The following is a 16,015-nucleotide window of genomic DNA, read 5'->3' as shown; positions in this document are numbered from 1 at the left end:
GTATTAAGACTAGTGATTGGGGCAGTGTCGTGGCTAGGAGGGTGTGGGGTGTGTGGGCCGCACCGGGTGATGCACACGGATGTATGTGATACCACTACTGGCCAAAATTTTTAAAATCTTGGTATTTTCGAATAATACCATCATGTTATATATCATTCGATATGTAATTTCAGGCAGAATGCAATGAAACAAACTACATTGAAATATCTCTATTCCATCAAAAGTTATAGCCCAAAAACCAGTGGGGCGGGGCAACGGTGCATCACTACATGGGTGGAGGTCCATCATGGGGGTGATGTGCTGGCCTCCCGTATCGGGTGATGCAAACCCTAGTGACGCCCCTGGATTGGTGTCATTCATGTGAGAATAAATCTTAGACTGTTTCCTAAGGGTGAAGTCCTATGCACACTTTTTTGGGAGAAAGCCCATTTGAACACAGTAGAACTTACTTCTGAGTAGACTTGCATAGGATGGTGCTGTATGTTTACTTAGTTGCAAGTAAATTCCACTGTGTAATGATCCATTATTACTTACTGGGTATTTTCCTACAGGTTGGGTCAGCTTTCAACAAGACAAAAGCACTGCAGGAGCTAAGCCTGATCGCCTCCGATCCAGACGAAAGTCACCTCTTTCGAGTGACCAACTATTCAGCCTTAAACGTGCTGCTATCCACATTACAGCACAAGATAATTGGCCTAGAAGGTAAAGAAGGAGGAAGCCTCCTTGGCAGGGCTAGTCCAAGGCCTCCTGGCACCTGACACAGCACACAAATACTGTCTCCCTTGTGTGGGGCCTTGCCATGCCAAATTCTGCCCCCCTAAGTCCACAGCATGCCGTCTATAGCCTCCACCACTCCTCCTTCTGAGACTATCTCCCAGGGCCTTCAAAAGGAATTGTATCATATTTAGGTTCATACTAGAATGGAAAGTTTCCTGTGCCTACCAAAACTTACTTCTGCAGCTGATGTAGTCCCGCAGCTGTGTCCCTGAGCTCCTATACACTCCTTCATGGTAAGCAGATTCACAAGCCAAAGAGCTACTGAAGCAGGCCAGTTTCCTTCCAAATTTAACACTGTGTTAAGGAGTGTCATGTATGCATTCCTCAGCCTGGTGCATATGGCTGCACTGCACCCACACTAGCGCCCCCAGTATCCTGCATGGGCAGAAAGTCCAGGTGAGATAGGAAAATATAAAATCCCAGGAAACTTCTGGGTCCCTCCTTCGGCTTCTGAGCCCCACTTTGACCCTGTGCCCATTACCCTCTGCATCCCCTTCTCATGGCCCTGCCATCTCCAGTGTTGCGTCCCTGCTCCGCTCTCCTCCACACTTCCTCTTCTACCCTGTTTCCCCCTCTTCATTTTTGAATCCAGGGCATAGGAATGGCAATGGCATGTTGTTGCAGCCAAGGCGCTGCCTGCAGTGACCTTGTAGTCCCTGTTGTGGACAGGCTTGCCTTTCTTTCTGGCCTCCTTCCAAGGAATTTCTCACTGGCTTTGTCTGATCTTCAGGTACAGCTGGAGACATCTTGGAATTTGAACTGGCCCAAAGTGGCTTCAGTGTCCACTTCCTGGATAATGTGAGTATTTTCTCTTTGGGTTCAGAATTAGGCAGCTGTAGGCATCACCTCTAGACTCCTGGAAACCCCACCCCTTGAAGCAAACAGCAAGCAAACCGTCTCTCAATGGGAGACATCTCTCAATAAGCCCCCTCCCAGCTTTGAAACTATGTATTACATTTTAAATCCTGACCTTCCTCTAAGGAATTCAGGGCTATGTGTACACAGTTCTTCTCCCATTTTATCCTCGAAATAGCCCTGTGCTGAGGTTAGGGTAAGAAATATTGACTGGTCCAAAGTCCTCGAGTCCATGCATTTATTCATGGATGAGCGGAGCTATCATCTGAGATCACCCTAGTCCTACATTTGCTCTCTGAACAAATTAGGGACTTATTCAGACTTTATACATGCACAGAAAAGTGTGCCCTTTTGTTGACTATGTTTCTCTTGTTATCTATTGTCCAGTCTCGAACTTTGGGCCAGATTCTGTAAATCCACACACGTTACTATTTGCTGAATCTGTCTCTTACAATGGTGCAGCTGGAAATCTTTAGAATTTGTAGGATTCACTCCTTAAGACCCAAGAGTGGCTTTAGACCCACTGTCCAATCGTATGCACGTTTACTGATTTGTGGGACAACTCTCAAGTAAGTGCACCGAGGATCGCAGCCCAATGTCCCTCTAGGCCACACTCAGTGACCTGCCTGGTTTTGCCACTGAACAAGCAGGGTATTATGGAGATAGACATCCCCTGTCGTTTTGTCTTCAGCATTAGTTGGCAACCTTCAGTCTCGAAAGACTATGGTATCGCGCTCTGAAAGGTGGTTCTGGAACAGCGTCTAGTGTGGCTGAAAAGGCCGATTCGGGAGTGACAATCCCTTCCACACTGGGAGCAAGTGCAGTCTGTCCCTGGTCTGTCTCCCTGGCTATGGGCCTTCCTTCTTTGCCTCTTAGCCTCAGACTGTTGGCCAAGTGTCTCTTCAAACTGGGAAAGGCCATGTTGCACAGCCTGCCTCCAAGCGGGCCGCTCAGAGGCCAGGGTTTCCCACTTGTTGAGGTCCACTCCTAAGGCCTTCAGATCCCTCTTGCAGATGTCCTTGTATCGCAGCTGTGGTCTACCTGTAGGGTGCTTTCCTTGCACGAGTTCTCCATAGAGGAGATCCTTTGGGATCCGGCCATCATCCATTCTCACGACATGACCGAGCCAATGCAGGCATCTCTGTTTCAGTAGCGCATACATGCTAGGGATTCCAGCATGTTCCAGGACTGTGTTGTTTGGAACTTTGTCCTGCCAGGTGATGCCGAGAATACGTCGGAGGCAGCGCATGTGGAAAGCATTCAGTTTCCTCTCCTGTTGTGAGTGAAGAGTCCATGACTCGCTGCAGGTGTCTTCAGCACCTGGTACTCAAAGACTGACTACCTCTGTACGTGGAAGTTCCATATTTAGTCATGATACTAGTAGATATTCACAGACATAACCTGCACTTCATCATTACTCATCCAGGACCATATACTGTTTGGCGCTGTGGGAGCTTTCGACTGGTCTGGAGGGATCCTTCTGTATAGCATTGCAAACAAGACAGCATTTTTCTTAAATGAATCAATGGAAGCATCGGGTGTGAAAAACAGCTATCTAGGTAAGCGCCTGTCCATATAATTTTCTTGTAACTCTGAATGACTGGCCTTTGCTTTGAATGAATGGTTTTTGGCATTCAGCACAGTCAAATTGCAAGCAGAGAATACTAAGCAACGGCTCAGTGGATATCTCAGCCAGAAGGAGGATACTAAGATCATGTATATTTGCTTAAGATCTTTGTGGCTGCTGGAGCCATATTTTGCCACATATTAGGATTTAGCTGCTGGAAAAAATCTAGTGTGGCTTGGTTGGTTTGTTCATTTTGACAATTTATATCCCACTTTATGGATGAGCCGCTCGTTCAGGCAGTATACTGTGGGCTGGGGACCTGTTTCTATCTGGCTGTTCATCTTCATTGCTCCTTTTCCTCTCCTTTTCCTGCTCTTTAGATTAAAAAAAAAAGAGGGCAGAAAATGTAGACTTACCTTCAGGGTCAAGTCTGACTTCAATCAGGGCTGATTCAAGATGTTATGGCAAGGGGTCACACAGTTTGATTTGTCCCTGGGCATACATACACCTAGAGTGGCTTTGGCCACTGGGTAGGGGTATTTGGTGTACCATCTAGGACATCAGTCCTGCATTCACTGTCTTGTGTGACAATGAATCTCAAAAAAGACATAGTGGAAATGGAAAAGGTGCAAAAGAGAGCGACTAAGATGATTACTGGGTTGGGGCACCTTCCTTATGAGGAAGGCTACGGCGTTTGGGCCTCTTCAGCCTAGAAAAGAGATGCCTGAGGGGGGACATGATTGAGACATACAAAATTATGCAGGGGATGGACAGAGTGGATAGAGAGATGCTCTTTACACTCTCACATAACACCAGAACCAGGGGACATCCACTAAAATTGAGTGTTGGGAGAGTTAGAACAGACAAAAGAAAATATTTCTTTACTCAGTGTGTGGTTGGTCTGTGGAACTCCTTGCCACAGGATGTGGTGATGGTGTCTGGCTTGGGCGCCTTTAAAAGGGAATTGGACAAGTTTCTGGAGGAAAAATCCATTACGGGTTACAAGCCATGATGTGTATAGGCAACCTCCTGATTTTAGAAATGGGCTATGTCAGAATACCAGATGCAAGGGAGGGCACCAGAATGAGGTCTCTTGTTATTTGGTGTGCTCCCTGGGGCATTTGGTGGGCCGCTGTGAGATACAGGAAGCTGGACTAGATGGGCCTATGGCCTGATCCAGTGGGGCTGTTCTTATGTTCTTATGTGTGCACCCTCTCTCTCACACATTCACAAGCACATGTCTTCATGTGCACAGACACACAACCAACCCATCAACAACATGATACAATAAAGCCATATCCTTCTTAAAAGAATTGGTGAAACAGCTGAGCCAACAAACTCATCCACGGAACCTCCCCAAAGGCTTTATGGGGCCTTGTATCCATTGCATTGCCCTTTCTGTGAAAGTTTCTTTTTTCTTGACTGCGTGTGAGCTCTGTTTATGGTCTGTTCTTGCCAGGGTACAGCGTGAGTGCCGTGAACACAGAACACGGTACATTGATTGTGGCAGGGGCGCCCCGGCATTGCATGACAGGAAGAGTGATGGTGTTCGAGGGAGATCACTTAAAGCAGACCCTGCAAGGAGAACAGGTATAGTGTGTGTGCAACGCTTGGCTTGGATTTTGCTTCTTTACTTATCCATTCAAAGGCATTCCCTATAGATTGGCAGTCTTCCTGATGCAAGAATGAACAGATATAGGCCCAGCCTTGTATGCCAATTTAATTGTATTTTTGGAACTTTTATAGCAGGGCCTGTCAACCTTTTCTGCAAGAACCATTTTTCAAAGTACCACTTTTGTAGATGCCACTTCATGAGTGCCAAGCCACCAGAGATGCCTGCTGAGCGCAGAAGTTGGTGGCTTGCCCCATAGTTGTCCTTGTAGTAGGGAGAAATTGCTGCCTCTTAATCTCTGCTTTGCTCTGGACCTTCCTTCCACAATCTGCACCATGGAGAGGCCAAATTTGGATCTGGCCTGGAAAGGTTACCCTGATCCAAGTCCTCCACCATCAAAAACTGCTACTGCACAAGGGGGGGAGGAGAGACTTATGGGTGCACCCACAAAGAACCTCCTTGGACATGACTGCAGGCAGTCTCCCACAAGAGCTTTTTAACAGGGTCTTCTGGTTTTTGTGAAAATCAGAAGTCCCTGCAGAAAAGCTCTGTGTGGTCTTCTGCGTTGCAGGGAGGCTCAAAGGACCTCCCAGATGTGACCTCTGGTCCTCTGTGGGTCAGACAGTGGCTTATATTTAAAACACATCTCCCCTAAAATTCTCTTACCCCAACACAGTAACTCAGTTGGGGGCACTATGGGTAAAAAAATACATCCGCCGAGAAGAGCTCCAGGTTGCCAGCCCAGTCATCTCAGGATGTGTGTGTGTGTAAGTGTGTGAGCTGCCCAGTTCTATGCACCTGACAATAATGGATGTGGCAGTGCACGAGGTATAAGGATGGATGCACCACAATGAGTCCATCAGTCTCACTGTCTTGCCTCCTGTAAATGGGACTTACAAGTGTTTCGGTCTTTTTTCTCTGCCTTTCACTGTGTGTCCTTGGAAGGTGATGCAATACTTCTTTACTGCCTGTTGTACAATAAGTAAGATGCTGCTGCTTTTTGTAATGGGTTATATGGAATATCCTGTGTATGTTGACAGAAAGGTGCTCAGGCAGTGTCGCCCAGGAGACAGACCTTTGGGAAGCTGCAGTAATGGCAGAACACCACTATATTCAGATATTGTTTGTTTATTACATCTATATCCCACCCTTCCTCTTAGGTGCTCAAGGCAAAGTACGTGATTCTTCCCATTCCCATTTTATCCTCACAACAACCCAATGAACCACACCAGCCAAAGCCCTGCTGGCACTGCCTGAGATCTTTCAGCACCGTGGCTCATATTTGTTTCTCTCCGCTTGCGCCCCCCCCAGTAGCATTGCTTCCCACTCTTACCCAGCAGCCTGTTAGCATGGCTGCAACTACTCCTCTTCCTCCCACTCCCTGGATGTGGAAAAAAGAAGAGGGGATAGGCTCTAGCCCACCACTTTACAACCCACCACACTTTCTCTTAAGCTGCAATCCTGGATTGCACCATTAGTTTTGGTTTTTAAAATTCAGGGAGCTGTAGCGGCTGGTTTGTCATTCTACTAGTGTGCTGCAACACACTAAGGTGGGGGGAGAGAGAGAGAGAGAGAGAAAAGAGGTGGCAGCATATGGATTCCTATGTGGCAGGTGGGTTGGTGTGACATCTACAGTGATGGGGCCTGTGGCATCTGCTTGAGGTGACTGCCTCATCTCTATGGAAGTGGCAACCTTATATATGGGGTAGGTGTGGCGGAGAGATGGTGATTGACACATGGCTGAAAGGGGATTTAAACCTGGGTCTCTTCAGTCCTAGTCCAACACTTTAACCCCTGCACCTTCTGGCTGTCAGTGCACCCATATCTGCCCTGGATCCCTATCCAGGGTGAAGAGATACAAAGAAAAACAGAGTACCTATACTTTTAACCATTGTATAGAAGAGGGAATTTTGGCAGGTGCAGCTCAACATGGAAACATTTAAAAAACTGCACCCCTGCCGAAATTCCCTCTCCTATACAATGGTTAAAGGTGTAGGCATTCTGTCCTCCATTGTATCTGGTCACCCTGTCCCTATCACTTGCAAGTTTGAAAAAAAAAAAACACGCACAGACACATCTTGCAGCAAGATGTCACAAAAGTAGATTGAATTATGCAACCAGTACAATATGTACTATCATGCATATATTTTGCATAATTTATTCTGGTAATCTTGAGGAGCAAGCCAGAACATTCAATTCACACTTCTCCTGAACTGGAAATCCTTGTCATTACTCTTTACCCCACCATAATTTTGTGACCTCATTGAACACTGGGCACTGACTTCCACGCCTGTCATTGCAACCTTAAGGACTATTGCAACCTTAAGGACACAATACTGGAGTATTGTGTCCAGTTCTGGTCGCCGCATCTTAAAAAAGACATAGTGGAAAAGGTGCAAAAGAGAGCGACTAAGATGATTACGGGGCTGGGGCACCTTCCTTATGAGGAAAGGCTACGGCGTTTGGGCCTCTTCAGCCTAGAAAAGAGACGCCTGAGGGGGGACATGACTGAGACATACAAAATTATGCAGGGGATGGACAGAGTGGATAGGGAGATGCTCTTTACACTCTCACATAATACCAGAACCAGGGGACATCCACTAAAATTGAGTGCTGGGCGGGTTAGGACAGACAAAAGAAAATATTTCTTTACTCAGCGTGTGGTTGGTCTGTGGAACTCCTTGCCACAGGATGTGGTGCTGGCGTCTAGCCTAGACGCCTTTAAAAGGGGATTGGACAAGTTTCTGGAGGAAAAATCCATTATGGGGTACAAGCCATGATGTGTATGCGCAACCTCCTGATTTTAGAAATGGGTTATGTCAGAATGCCAGATGCAAGGGAGGGCACCAGGATGAGGTCTCTTGTTATCTGGTGTGCTCCCTGGGGCATTTGGTGGGGCTGCTGTGAGATACAGGAAGCTGGACTAGATGGGCCTATGGCCTGATCCAGTGGGGCTGTTCTTATGTTCTTATGACTAGAAACTTACCTTTTTAAAAAATAAAAAGGTGAGATTTTCAACATGCTGAGTAAGCAATGGCTGAAGTTTCAGAATCATAGAGTGCTTTTACCAATTGTGCTGTTTTAAATTATCCTGGAAATCCTACAGTGTCATTTCAAATGGTGAGTTGTCAAGAGTGAAATGTAACTCTGTAAAGGGAGAGAAAGAAGATATTTCTCCATCTGGAGTGCGTGGTAAGTTCAACAGAAATTCCATCTTATTTCCTGGGGGATTCTTTACATCTCTTTCTTGGGCAACAGATTGGATCCTACTTTGGCTCTGAACTTTGCCCATTGGATATAGATCAAGATGGGTTGACAGATTACCTGCTTGTTGGAGCCCCCTTTTTTCACATCCTTGGAGAGGAAGGAAAGGTTTACATTTATCACTTGGATAAAGAGGTGAGTCTGCTGTTTACATAACTTTCTGTGTTGATTAACTTTTCTGGTTTTGGAAGAGGTCAGAGTTTGCAAATCCATATCAAGACAACAACCTGGAGCTGGTAGGGAGCAGCAAAAAGTGAGGAACAAAAGATGATGGAAGGAAGCTCCCTTCAGAGGGCCAGCTTACCTTACCCTAAATGTGTAACATGGTCTGGTGTGTCTGTGTGCACGTGTGTGTGTGTTTAATTGTGGCCAGGGTGTGGGCAAAAAAGGGAGTGTAACTGTGGTGGGGAGGCTCTAGGATTTTACCCCTGCTGTAGTTTCACTCCTGATTGAGCCTTGTCCTGACTCACTATTTGAAAAGTGAGGGGGGAAAATATTTGCTTTGCTTTCAATTAAAGTTTTTTTCTTCTTATAACTTTGTACCAGGAGTGTGAGTGCAGTTGGGAATGAAACCAGGGTGTAGGCAATGTTCTGAAATCCCCAGCGCCCCCACTGCTGTTCCTTTCCATTTTGTTCTCCCCCAGCTCCTTTTTTATTTTTAAGAGTACACAAACTGCCCATGTTATGCATTTATGGCCATTTCTATATCATTTAGCCCTCAGTTGTTTTGCTGGTGAGCTTCAAGATGGACATCTGGTAGCAAAGCAACATTAGGAACATTAAGAATGGGATCAGCCTAAGATTCTCTGATATCTGAGGCACTGTGTCAGATCCAGCTGCCCCTTACTCAGTGGCATGCCAGCAAACATAAAGTGCTGTCCTCCCTCCAGCACACCCTGAATTTGCAAGGAAAGAAGGGAATGGGGTGGAAGAGGAAGTGTGCAGGAAAGGAGCCTTCTGGGCTATAGCATTTACTGGGAGACTGCCTAACAAATAGGGCCAGCCAAGTAATGGGACCAGGTAAAGATAGGTTAGTAGGAGATGGCAAATGCCATGAGTGCCTCCCTGCCACCTCTACCAACTCCTGCCTGCCGGTCTGGTCTGGCCTAGCGCTTGCTGCTTCCCCCCACTTCCCATTTTAAAAAGCCAGAGCCTAAGGAACTGAAGAAGTGTGGGGAGGTAGAAAGGAGAGTGGTGGAAGATGCTCTAGGAGCAACTCCTCCATGCACTTCCTCTTATGCTCCGCCTTTTTAAAATGGAGAATGGGGAGAAGAGGGGCTTCAGTATCTCAGCAAAGGTGGTAGAAAACAAAACCAAAAATAGGGACTTGCCACCTCAAGTGCATGAAATCTGGGAGGAGACTTTGGCTGGCCCTGCAGACAGTCACTGGGAGACATTATGCTAGGGTGAATACAGCAATTGCTCTCCTCCTCCTGTTACTGGAGAACTACCAGTAAAGGTACCCCTTTTCCCACTTAGCAGAGGTGTGCACATAGAGCAGGCCTTGATGAAGCTTCTGTAATGAGCCATCCAGGGTTGCAGTGAGCCTCCCTTTCTGTCTTTTGCCCAGCTCATAGCAGCTGGTATGTGGCTTAAGTCCTTTCTTGCTCCCTGTTAATCACGTTGTCTTCTTAAATTAAATTTAGTTTTCCAATTAAAGAATCTGCTTATGTTGCAGTGACTTCAGCAAAACAAAGTGCTTTGCCTGAATCTTTTCTCTTTTTCCCTTCTCCTAGAGAAACCTTTTTGCTTTGGTAGGACACTTAAGGGGCCAGCCCGCGTTGGCTTTCGCCAGGTTTGGGTTCTCTGTCACTGGCATTGGAGACATCAATCAGGATGGCTATGGGGATGTTGCAGTCGGAGCCCCTCTTGAGGATCACCAAGCAAATCCCAGCTCCTTTGGCACTGTTTACATCTACAATGGCAACAGGGATGGGGTTCAACTTTTCTTCTCCCAGGTAGGGGAGCATTGGCACCTGGTCTCTCTCTCTGAGAGAGAGCGCAGTACATTAGCTAGAACCACTGTTGCCCAAACATTCTTTTCTCTGAATTAAGATGGAAAGCAGTACCAAAGAAAAATATCTGAGGTGGCAGGAAGTTTTATCCCACCTGCTAGTTTCTGAAAGAGTAATAATTATATTTCACATTTAATGCCAATAAAGGTCTCAAAATCTATATTTCACATTAATACTCTAATGAATAGGTAAAATGCAAGGCCTCGGGTTCAGTGGCGTCACTAGGGGGGTGCAGGCTGCACCGGATGACACACATGGGGTGGGTGTGACACCACTACTGGCCAAAATTTTTAAAATCTTGGTACTTTCGAATAATATCATCATGTTATATATCATTCAATGCTTGATTTCATGTAGAATGCAGTGAAACAAACCACATTGAAATATCTCTATTTTATCAAAAGTTATAGCCAAAAAGCCAGTGGGCCAGGCAATGGTGCATCATTATACCCACAGCTTTGGGCATTGCCCCACCCACTGCCTGGGAGGAAGTCCATCATGGGGGTGACACTCTGACCTCCCACACCCAGTAACGTAAACCCTAGTGACTGCTCAGACTGACTCCATTTTGAGCAACCAGCTCTGTCTTGCATCAGCTGTGTGAACTGAGCTCATTAGAGTGGTGGGAAAGGAATTCCTTATCATGACTCTGGCTGACAGCTGTGCCACAGGTGTGATAAAGGGCTTAGTACTGCTTAGCTCTGTATTGGTTGAGAGCTGATTCAAAAATATAAAGTAATTCTGCTGTGTCAACTCTCTGTTTTGGAAGAAAGCTGGATGTACTACTCTGTGGAAACTGTTTGGAAGGGGGCAACTGTCAGAGGAGTAAATAATCCAGAGACACTCAGGCAGCCTTCTCAATAGAGTAGGTTCTTGCAGCACAGTGGCTAGGAGTCAGATTAGGAAGAAGTCCCAGGTTTGAATCTCAACGCTGCGATGAGTTCACAAGAACTCATCAGTTCTCAACCCTGCCATGAGTTCACAATCACTTTAAGAAAGTGATTCCTTCAGACTCATCTGCAGTCTTGGGGTGAGAATGATTACCACACTGCCAAGCTACATGTTATGATAAATATGTGAGCTGGCCCTTAAAGAGCTCTGGTTTTGTTTAAAATAGCACACTGGGGTGAGTGGGTGGGCATGATCTGGAATAAACCCAAGGCAGGGGGATTAGGTGGGCTTTAGCTCTTTATCAGTGCTATGGTTTTGCTCCAGACCCCCCCAGCACTTTATTTATAACAAAAATAAAACTCATAAAGGGCCATCTCATGTTTTTAATCATAATTTTGTAGCTTGATCTTCAAAACCTTACTGGAAGGACAACGTCAAGATGATACGAGTGAAGCACTTTGCTGTAAGTGCTATACAAATGCTAAATACTGCCATGGTTCCTTGGAGCCTTTGATTTATTTCTTAGGGCTCATTAGCTGTTTTGTCATAGTGCACAGTTTGAACACCTTATGCAGGGTAAACATCTATGTTTTGCCTCTTTTTTTCTTCCAGAGGATAACAGCAGCTCAAATTGGCCCAGGACTTGTGTATTTTGGAAGGTCCATGGCTGGTGGTTTGGACCTCACCAAGGATGGTCTCCCAGATATAATTGTTGGATCATTAGGCAACCTGACTGTGCTCCGGTAGGTAGGCAGGATACTCTCTTTTTGTTCTCCAGAAACAGACTAAAATGCTGCTGGACCAGAATCTGAGCTTTTTGAAACCAATAACATGTTGTCAAACATTATACTGGGTAAGAGCTTCAAAGCAACATATGATGTTTTCCAGAACCTCCACCCGATTTGCCAGCCTCTGAAGCTCCCTGTCCACTTTACATTCTGTCATGAGCACACACTTGCCTCTGTGCCAGGTCTTGGCCAAGCTGTGAGACAGGCTGCAACTGTGGGCGCAGTTCTGGTGCAAGCTGATGGGGCCAGAGACAGAAGATATGATCAAAGAAAAGCTTGTGGTCTGATATCAGATTAGGCAGGTGAATCACAGCCACATACATGGCTACTCAACCAAACAAGTTGTTCAGACTGGGGAGCCAAAGCCTAGAGGAGTTCTATATAGAGAGTTAGCAGGGCCTCTAATTATTTCCCAGATCATCTGTTTCTTCTCAGGCCACAGCAATTTCCTTTCCTGCCACTGTTGGGGATGGTGGTGGTGGGTTGATATAGAACAGTCCCCCCTCTGTAAGTTATCCTGGTAATTCCAAAGATAAGGTGTCAGACGCTAGCTGTTCTGCCACAGGCCCGGGTTCAAGTCGCACACAGCGTCTTCTATCACTACATCTACTCAAGAAGAACACTTCTACACACAACAGATCTGGTTTTCCTTATAGAACATCTGCAGACACATTTGGGTGGAAAGGTGGGATATAAATGTTTTTAAATAAATACATGTAGGATGATGGAAGTACATTGGTGTTTGGGATCCATGTGCAGTTATGCAAGCATTTACAGGCATGAGTACGATTGTGAAGTTGCACCTGCCTCTCCTGCCTTTCTGAGATATTTACAGTATGTGAGCCTATGCATGTTTACTAGGAGGCAAAGTCTCACTGAGTTTAGTGGGTTTACTCTCAAATAAAGGGGGAGCAGTGCACCATTGGGGGCTTCCCAGAAGGCTTTTGCCATAAGGCTTCTCAAAATCTGGCATTATCAGTGGGTGAAGGTCCACTTGTGCAATGAGACTTTTCCACCCATCTCTCTGCTTTAGCCCCCAATTCTGCTTTTGAGGGTTTGAGACTCTCCAAAACTGATGGGGCATGGAAAGTTCAGCGAGAGAGAGAAAGGAATTGGCGGAAGTGGAGGCCACCTTGTGTGGGCCAGTGTGCTTTTCCTCTTTGCTCAAGGAACCGTTGGATACAACCCAGTGACAGATCAGGGAGAGGGACAGAAAATACAGTCTATCCTTAAGAGATTGAAAAAGTTGTATATAAATGTTATGCATAAGAATAGAGATAGTTAGCTACTACAGAACTGGCCAAAGTCACATCCATGTTAATGGCAGCTTATATACCAGCATCTTTGAAATGTTTTGCGATTACTAGCTTTTTTGTCAACAAGTCCCTCTTCTTCTCCTTGTAGCTCTAGGCTCGTCATCTTTGAAATGTTTTGCGATTACTAGCTTTTTTGTCAACAAGTCCCTCTTCTTCTCCTTGTAGCTCTAGGCTCGTTATTCGATTGGACCCCACTGTGCAATTCACTCCAGGGAAAATATTCAATTTCTACAATACCAGCATCATTACTGCCAAAGTGTGTTTTAATAGAACTTACCCTCTAGAGGCGGCTCAGCCAGGTAATGAAAATGCAGGTGACAAATGAATCCAGCAATTGGCAATCCTGAGATGTGATTGCTTGCTGTTTACTACCACAGGGGACCCAGAGTCCCTGCTGTACAGTAGGACCTTAATTATCCTGAGCAGAATGCCTGGTACACAGAAAATAGGCATCATTCTTCCACAGTGGCATGGTGGTAATTTTTGAAGTTGAGCTCCTCATGACATCGCTGGTACCCGTAGCCTACTAAGACTAAACAACAATGTCATACATTTTGCAGGGATCTGTGAGGGCAGCTGTTCTAATAAACTTTGGCTGGAGATCAAGCTACTTCTCCAAACACCTCAAAACTATAAGCTTCCCTGAGCCAAACAGTCTGTGCCTAAACTTTCCCCATCACCTATGCTCCAGACTCAATCTCCCTAATTCTTATATAAATGTTTGGTAGTGCCACCACTGTTCCTTCTCAGTCAGGCTCAGGTAACTGAGGAGTTACAGCCCAATCCTATCCACACTTTCCTGGGAGTAAGCCCCACTGACTCTAATGGGACTTACTTCTGAGTAGACATGCACAGGATTGGGCTGTTAAATCATTTCTCTCTTTTTGAGTTACAAATTTGGCCAACAAGTCTAAAGCACCAAACTAGTCACAGTGCTACGGCCCCTCCCTGCGGAGACAGGCCTGACATAAAGCAGTGGGAAGGAGGTGGGGAAGGAGTACAGCAGGTACTGTGTTCTCAAAAAGGAAGTGCTCCTCACTTAACCATCACTTAACCCCCACCCCGAAGCAGTTCCTGCTTGGCCATAGGCAGCCAACCATCTCATAACAGGAATGGTGCAAAGCCCCTGTTAACTCGTTCAGGAGTAAGATTGAAACATATGCCAGGCTCATGATGGGTAAGTGTGGAAACCCCTACACCAGAAGCAACCTGGTCCTCACTGTCTCCTGAAGCCTTGACAGGCTATTGGCATTTTTGCAAGTTTCCTGCATCTGTTGGGTTCTCCTAGAGACGCAGAACCTCTTCATTCGCTACACTGTGGATTTGGACGTGAAGACAGAGAAGAAAAGAGCACAGTTCAAGGACCACACCACCACCACTACTAGGGAGGTCTCCTACACAGACCTTTTGTGTCCTGAATTGCAGCTCTACATTTTGGTAAGCAAAGGAGGAGTCAAGTTTCAACACCAAGGGTGCCGACTGTAGCAAACTCTGGCGATGCAATGGCAGACAGTAGCCTAGAAACCATGTTGTTGTCAGAGCCCAGATGTTACTGCAACAACAAGTTCATGAAGAGCGGTAGTATCAATGACTACTCGCCATTATAGTTAGAAAGGCTATCCCTTTTATGTTAAGTTTGTGGGCTTCCAGAAGCATCCAGTTGGATGCCACTGGAGACACAATGCTAGACTAAATGGGGTCTTGTCCTTTCCTGGCTGGGGCACTGCAGCAGTACTGGTGGGATTTGCAAAAGGTCAGACTAGCTGGTAGAAATTTAGGACCCCAGTCAATGCCTAGTGATCCAAGTATCAGAGGCTGGCTGCAGGAGAGCAGGTAAGAATTTTGTTCTGACATTTGCCTGAGTGTAGTCAGCTGTGAACCTTAACAATTCTGCATCCTAAGTGTGGTCTCTAGCTTCTCCCTCCCCCTGAAAGCTATTGTGAATAAAAGGGGCTTTGCCCTATTCCTCAGGTGTTAGTTTAAGTGGGGCTTGGAACTTCCTGATGTCCCTGGCTGGAGGATAGCAGTGAGGTGTCCTCCTACACCAGTGATTTTCAACCTTTTTCATCTCATGGCACACCAGTGTGCCACGGCACAGTGGTTGAAAATGGCTGTCCTACACCAAGAGGAGAAAGAGGAATCTTAGAATTCAGGACAGGATTATCTTCTCAGTGGAATCGGAGCAGTCTGGCTTCTGGGGTTCGCCCTTGTAGGTGTGCCTGGAAAGGCAGGTAGTTCTGAGGTTCTCTCTCTGGGCATCAAGACCAACCCATCCATGAGACAGACTAAAGCAGTCACCTCAGGGAGCATATTGGCCGAAGGTGTCCACTTCTTCCCACCTACCTGCCTCAACTGCACTTCCTCCCTGGATTAGAAAACAAAGGGGGGGGTGGTATGGAGGAGGAAGTGTGGAAGGGGGCAGGGTGACCAGACACAATGGAGAACCAGAGCAGCTTTTCAAACTATTCCAGGTGGTGCTGCACCTGTCAAAAGCCCCACTGATGATAGCAGGACTTACTTCTGAGTTAGCAAGCTGTCATGGAATGCATACTCACCCTGCATGCTTGCCACATGCCCAGCTTGTATATTTGTATGTAAACAGATAATTCTGGGCTATACTGTAGCTGTGAATGGCTTTTTCTCCTTTTATTTCAGCCTTGCAAAGATGACTGCTTCTCCAGCATCCTTCTCAAAGTTGGCTACCAGCTTCACAATCCTGATGAAGACCTGTATCATCCTGTGCCCATTCTTGACATAAATCAATTATCTGAGGCGGATTTCGAGGTAAGAAGATGTGCAATGACCAGGACCTTCTCTTCTTCAGAGGATGCGTTAATTCTCACCAGTGTGCCTTAAACACAGAATGTGCATGAGGAATGTAACTGAGGCCAGCCCTAAGGCAGGATGTCATTCCTTTACCTGACAGTGCA

General features: G+C 46.2%; 2 protein-coding genes across 4 annotated transcripts in view; one reads left to right on the top strand and one right to left on the bottom strand.

The window, feature by feature from the left end:
* The window catches only part of LOC136658403 (uncharacterized), a 125,692-nt gene that overhangs the window by 79,626 nt on the left and 30,051 nt on the right, over window positions 1-16,015 (bottom strand). The gene's annotated exons all lie outside the window — the stretch shown is intronic.
* ITGAE (integrin subunit alpha E) overlaps window positions 1-16,015 on the top strand; it is a 38,788-nt gene that overhangs the window by 10,462 nt on the left and 12,311 nt on the right. The window contains exons 9-18 of the mRNA XM_066636441.1: window positions 552-702; window positions 1,508-1,575; window positions 3,059-3,191; window positions 4,659-4,789; window positions 8,070-8,210; window positions 9,812-10,033; window positions 11,594-11,724; window positions 13,251-13,384; window positions 14,374-14,522; window positions 15,741-15,869. Of these exons, the coding sequence (XP_066492538.1) occupies window positions 552-702; window positions 1,508-1,575; window positions 3,059-3,191; window positions 4,659-4,789; window positions 8,070-8,210; window positions 9,812-10,033; window positions 11,594-11,724; window positions 13,251-13,384; window positions 14,374-14,522; window positions 15,741-15,869 (1,389 nt within the window). The remainder of the gene's footprint in view (window positions 1-551; window positions 703-1,507; window positions 1,576-3,058; window positions 3,192-4,658; window positions 4,790-8,069; window positions 8,211-9,811; window positions 10,034-11,593; window positions 11,725-13,250; window positions 13,385-14,373; window positions 14,523-15,740; window positions 15,870-16,015) is intronic.

This window comes from Tiliqua scincoides, chromosome 8 (genome assembly GCF_035046505.1).
Source record: "Tiliqua scincoides isolate rTilSci1 chromosome 8, rTilSci1.hap2, whole genome shotgun sequence".
NCBI lineage: Eukaryota > Metazoa > Chordata > Lepidosauria > Squamata > Scincidae > Tiliqua > Tiliqua scincoides.
This window is presented reverse-complemented; position numbering and strand designations above follow the sequence as displayed.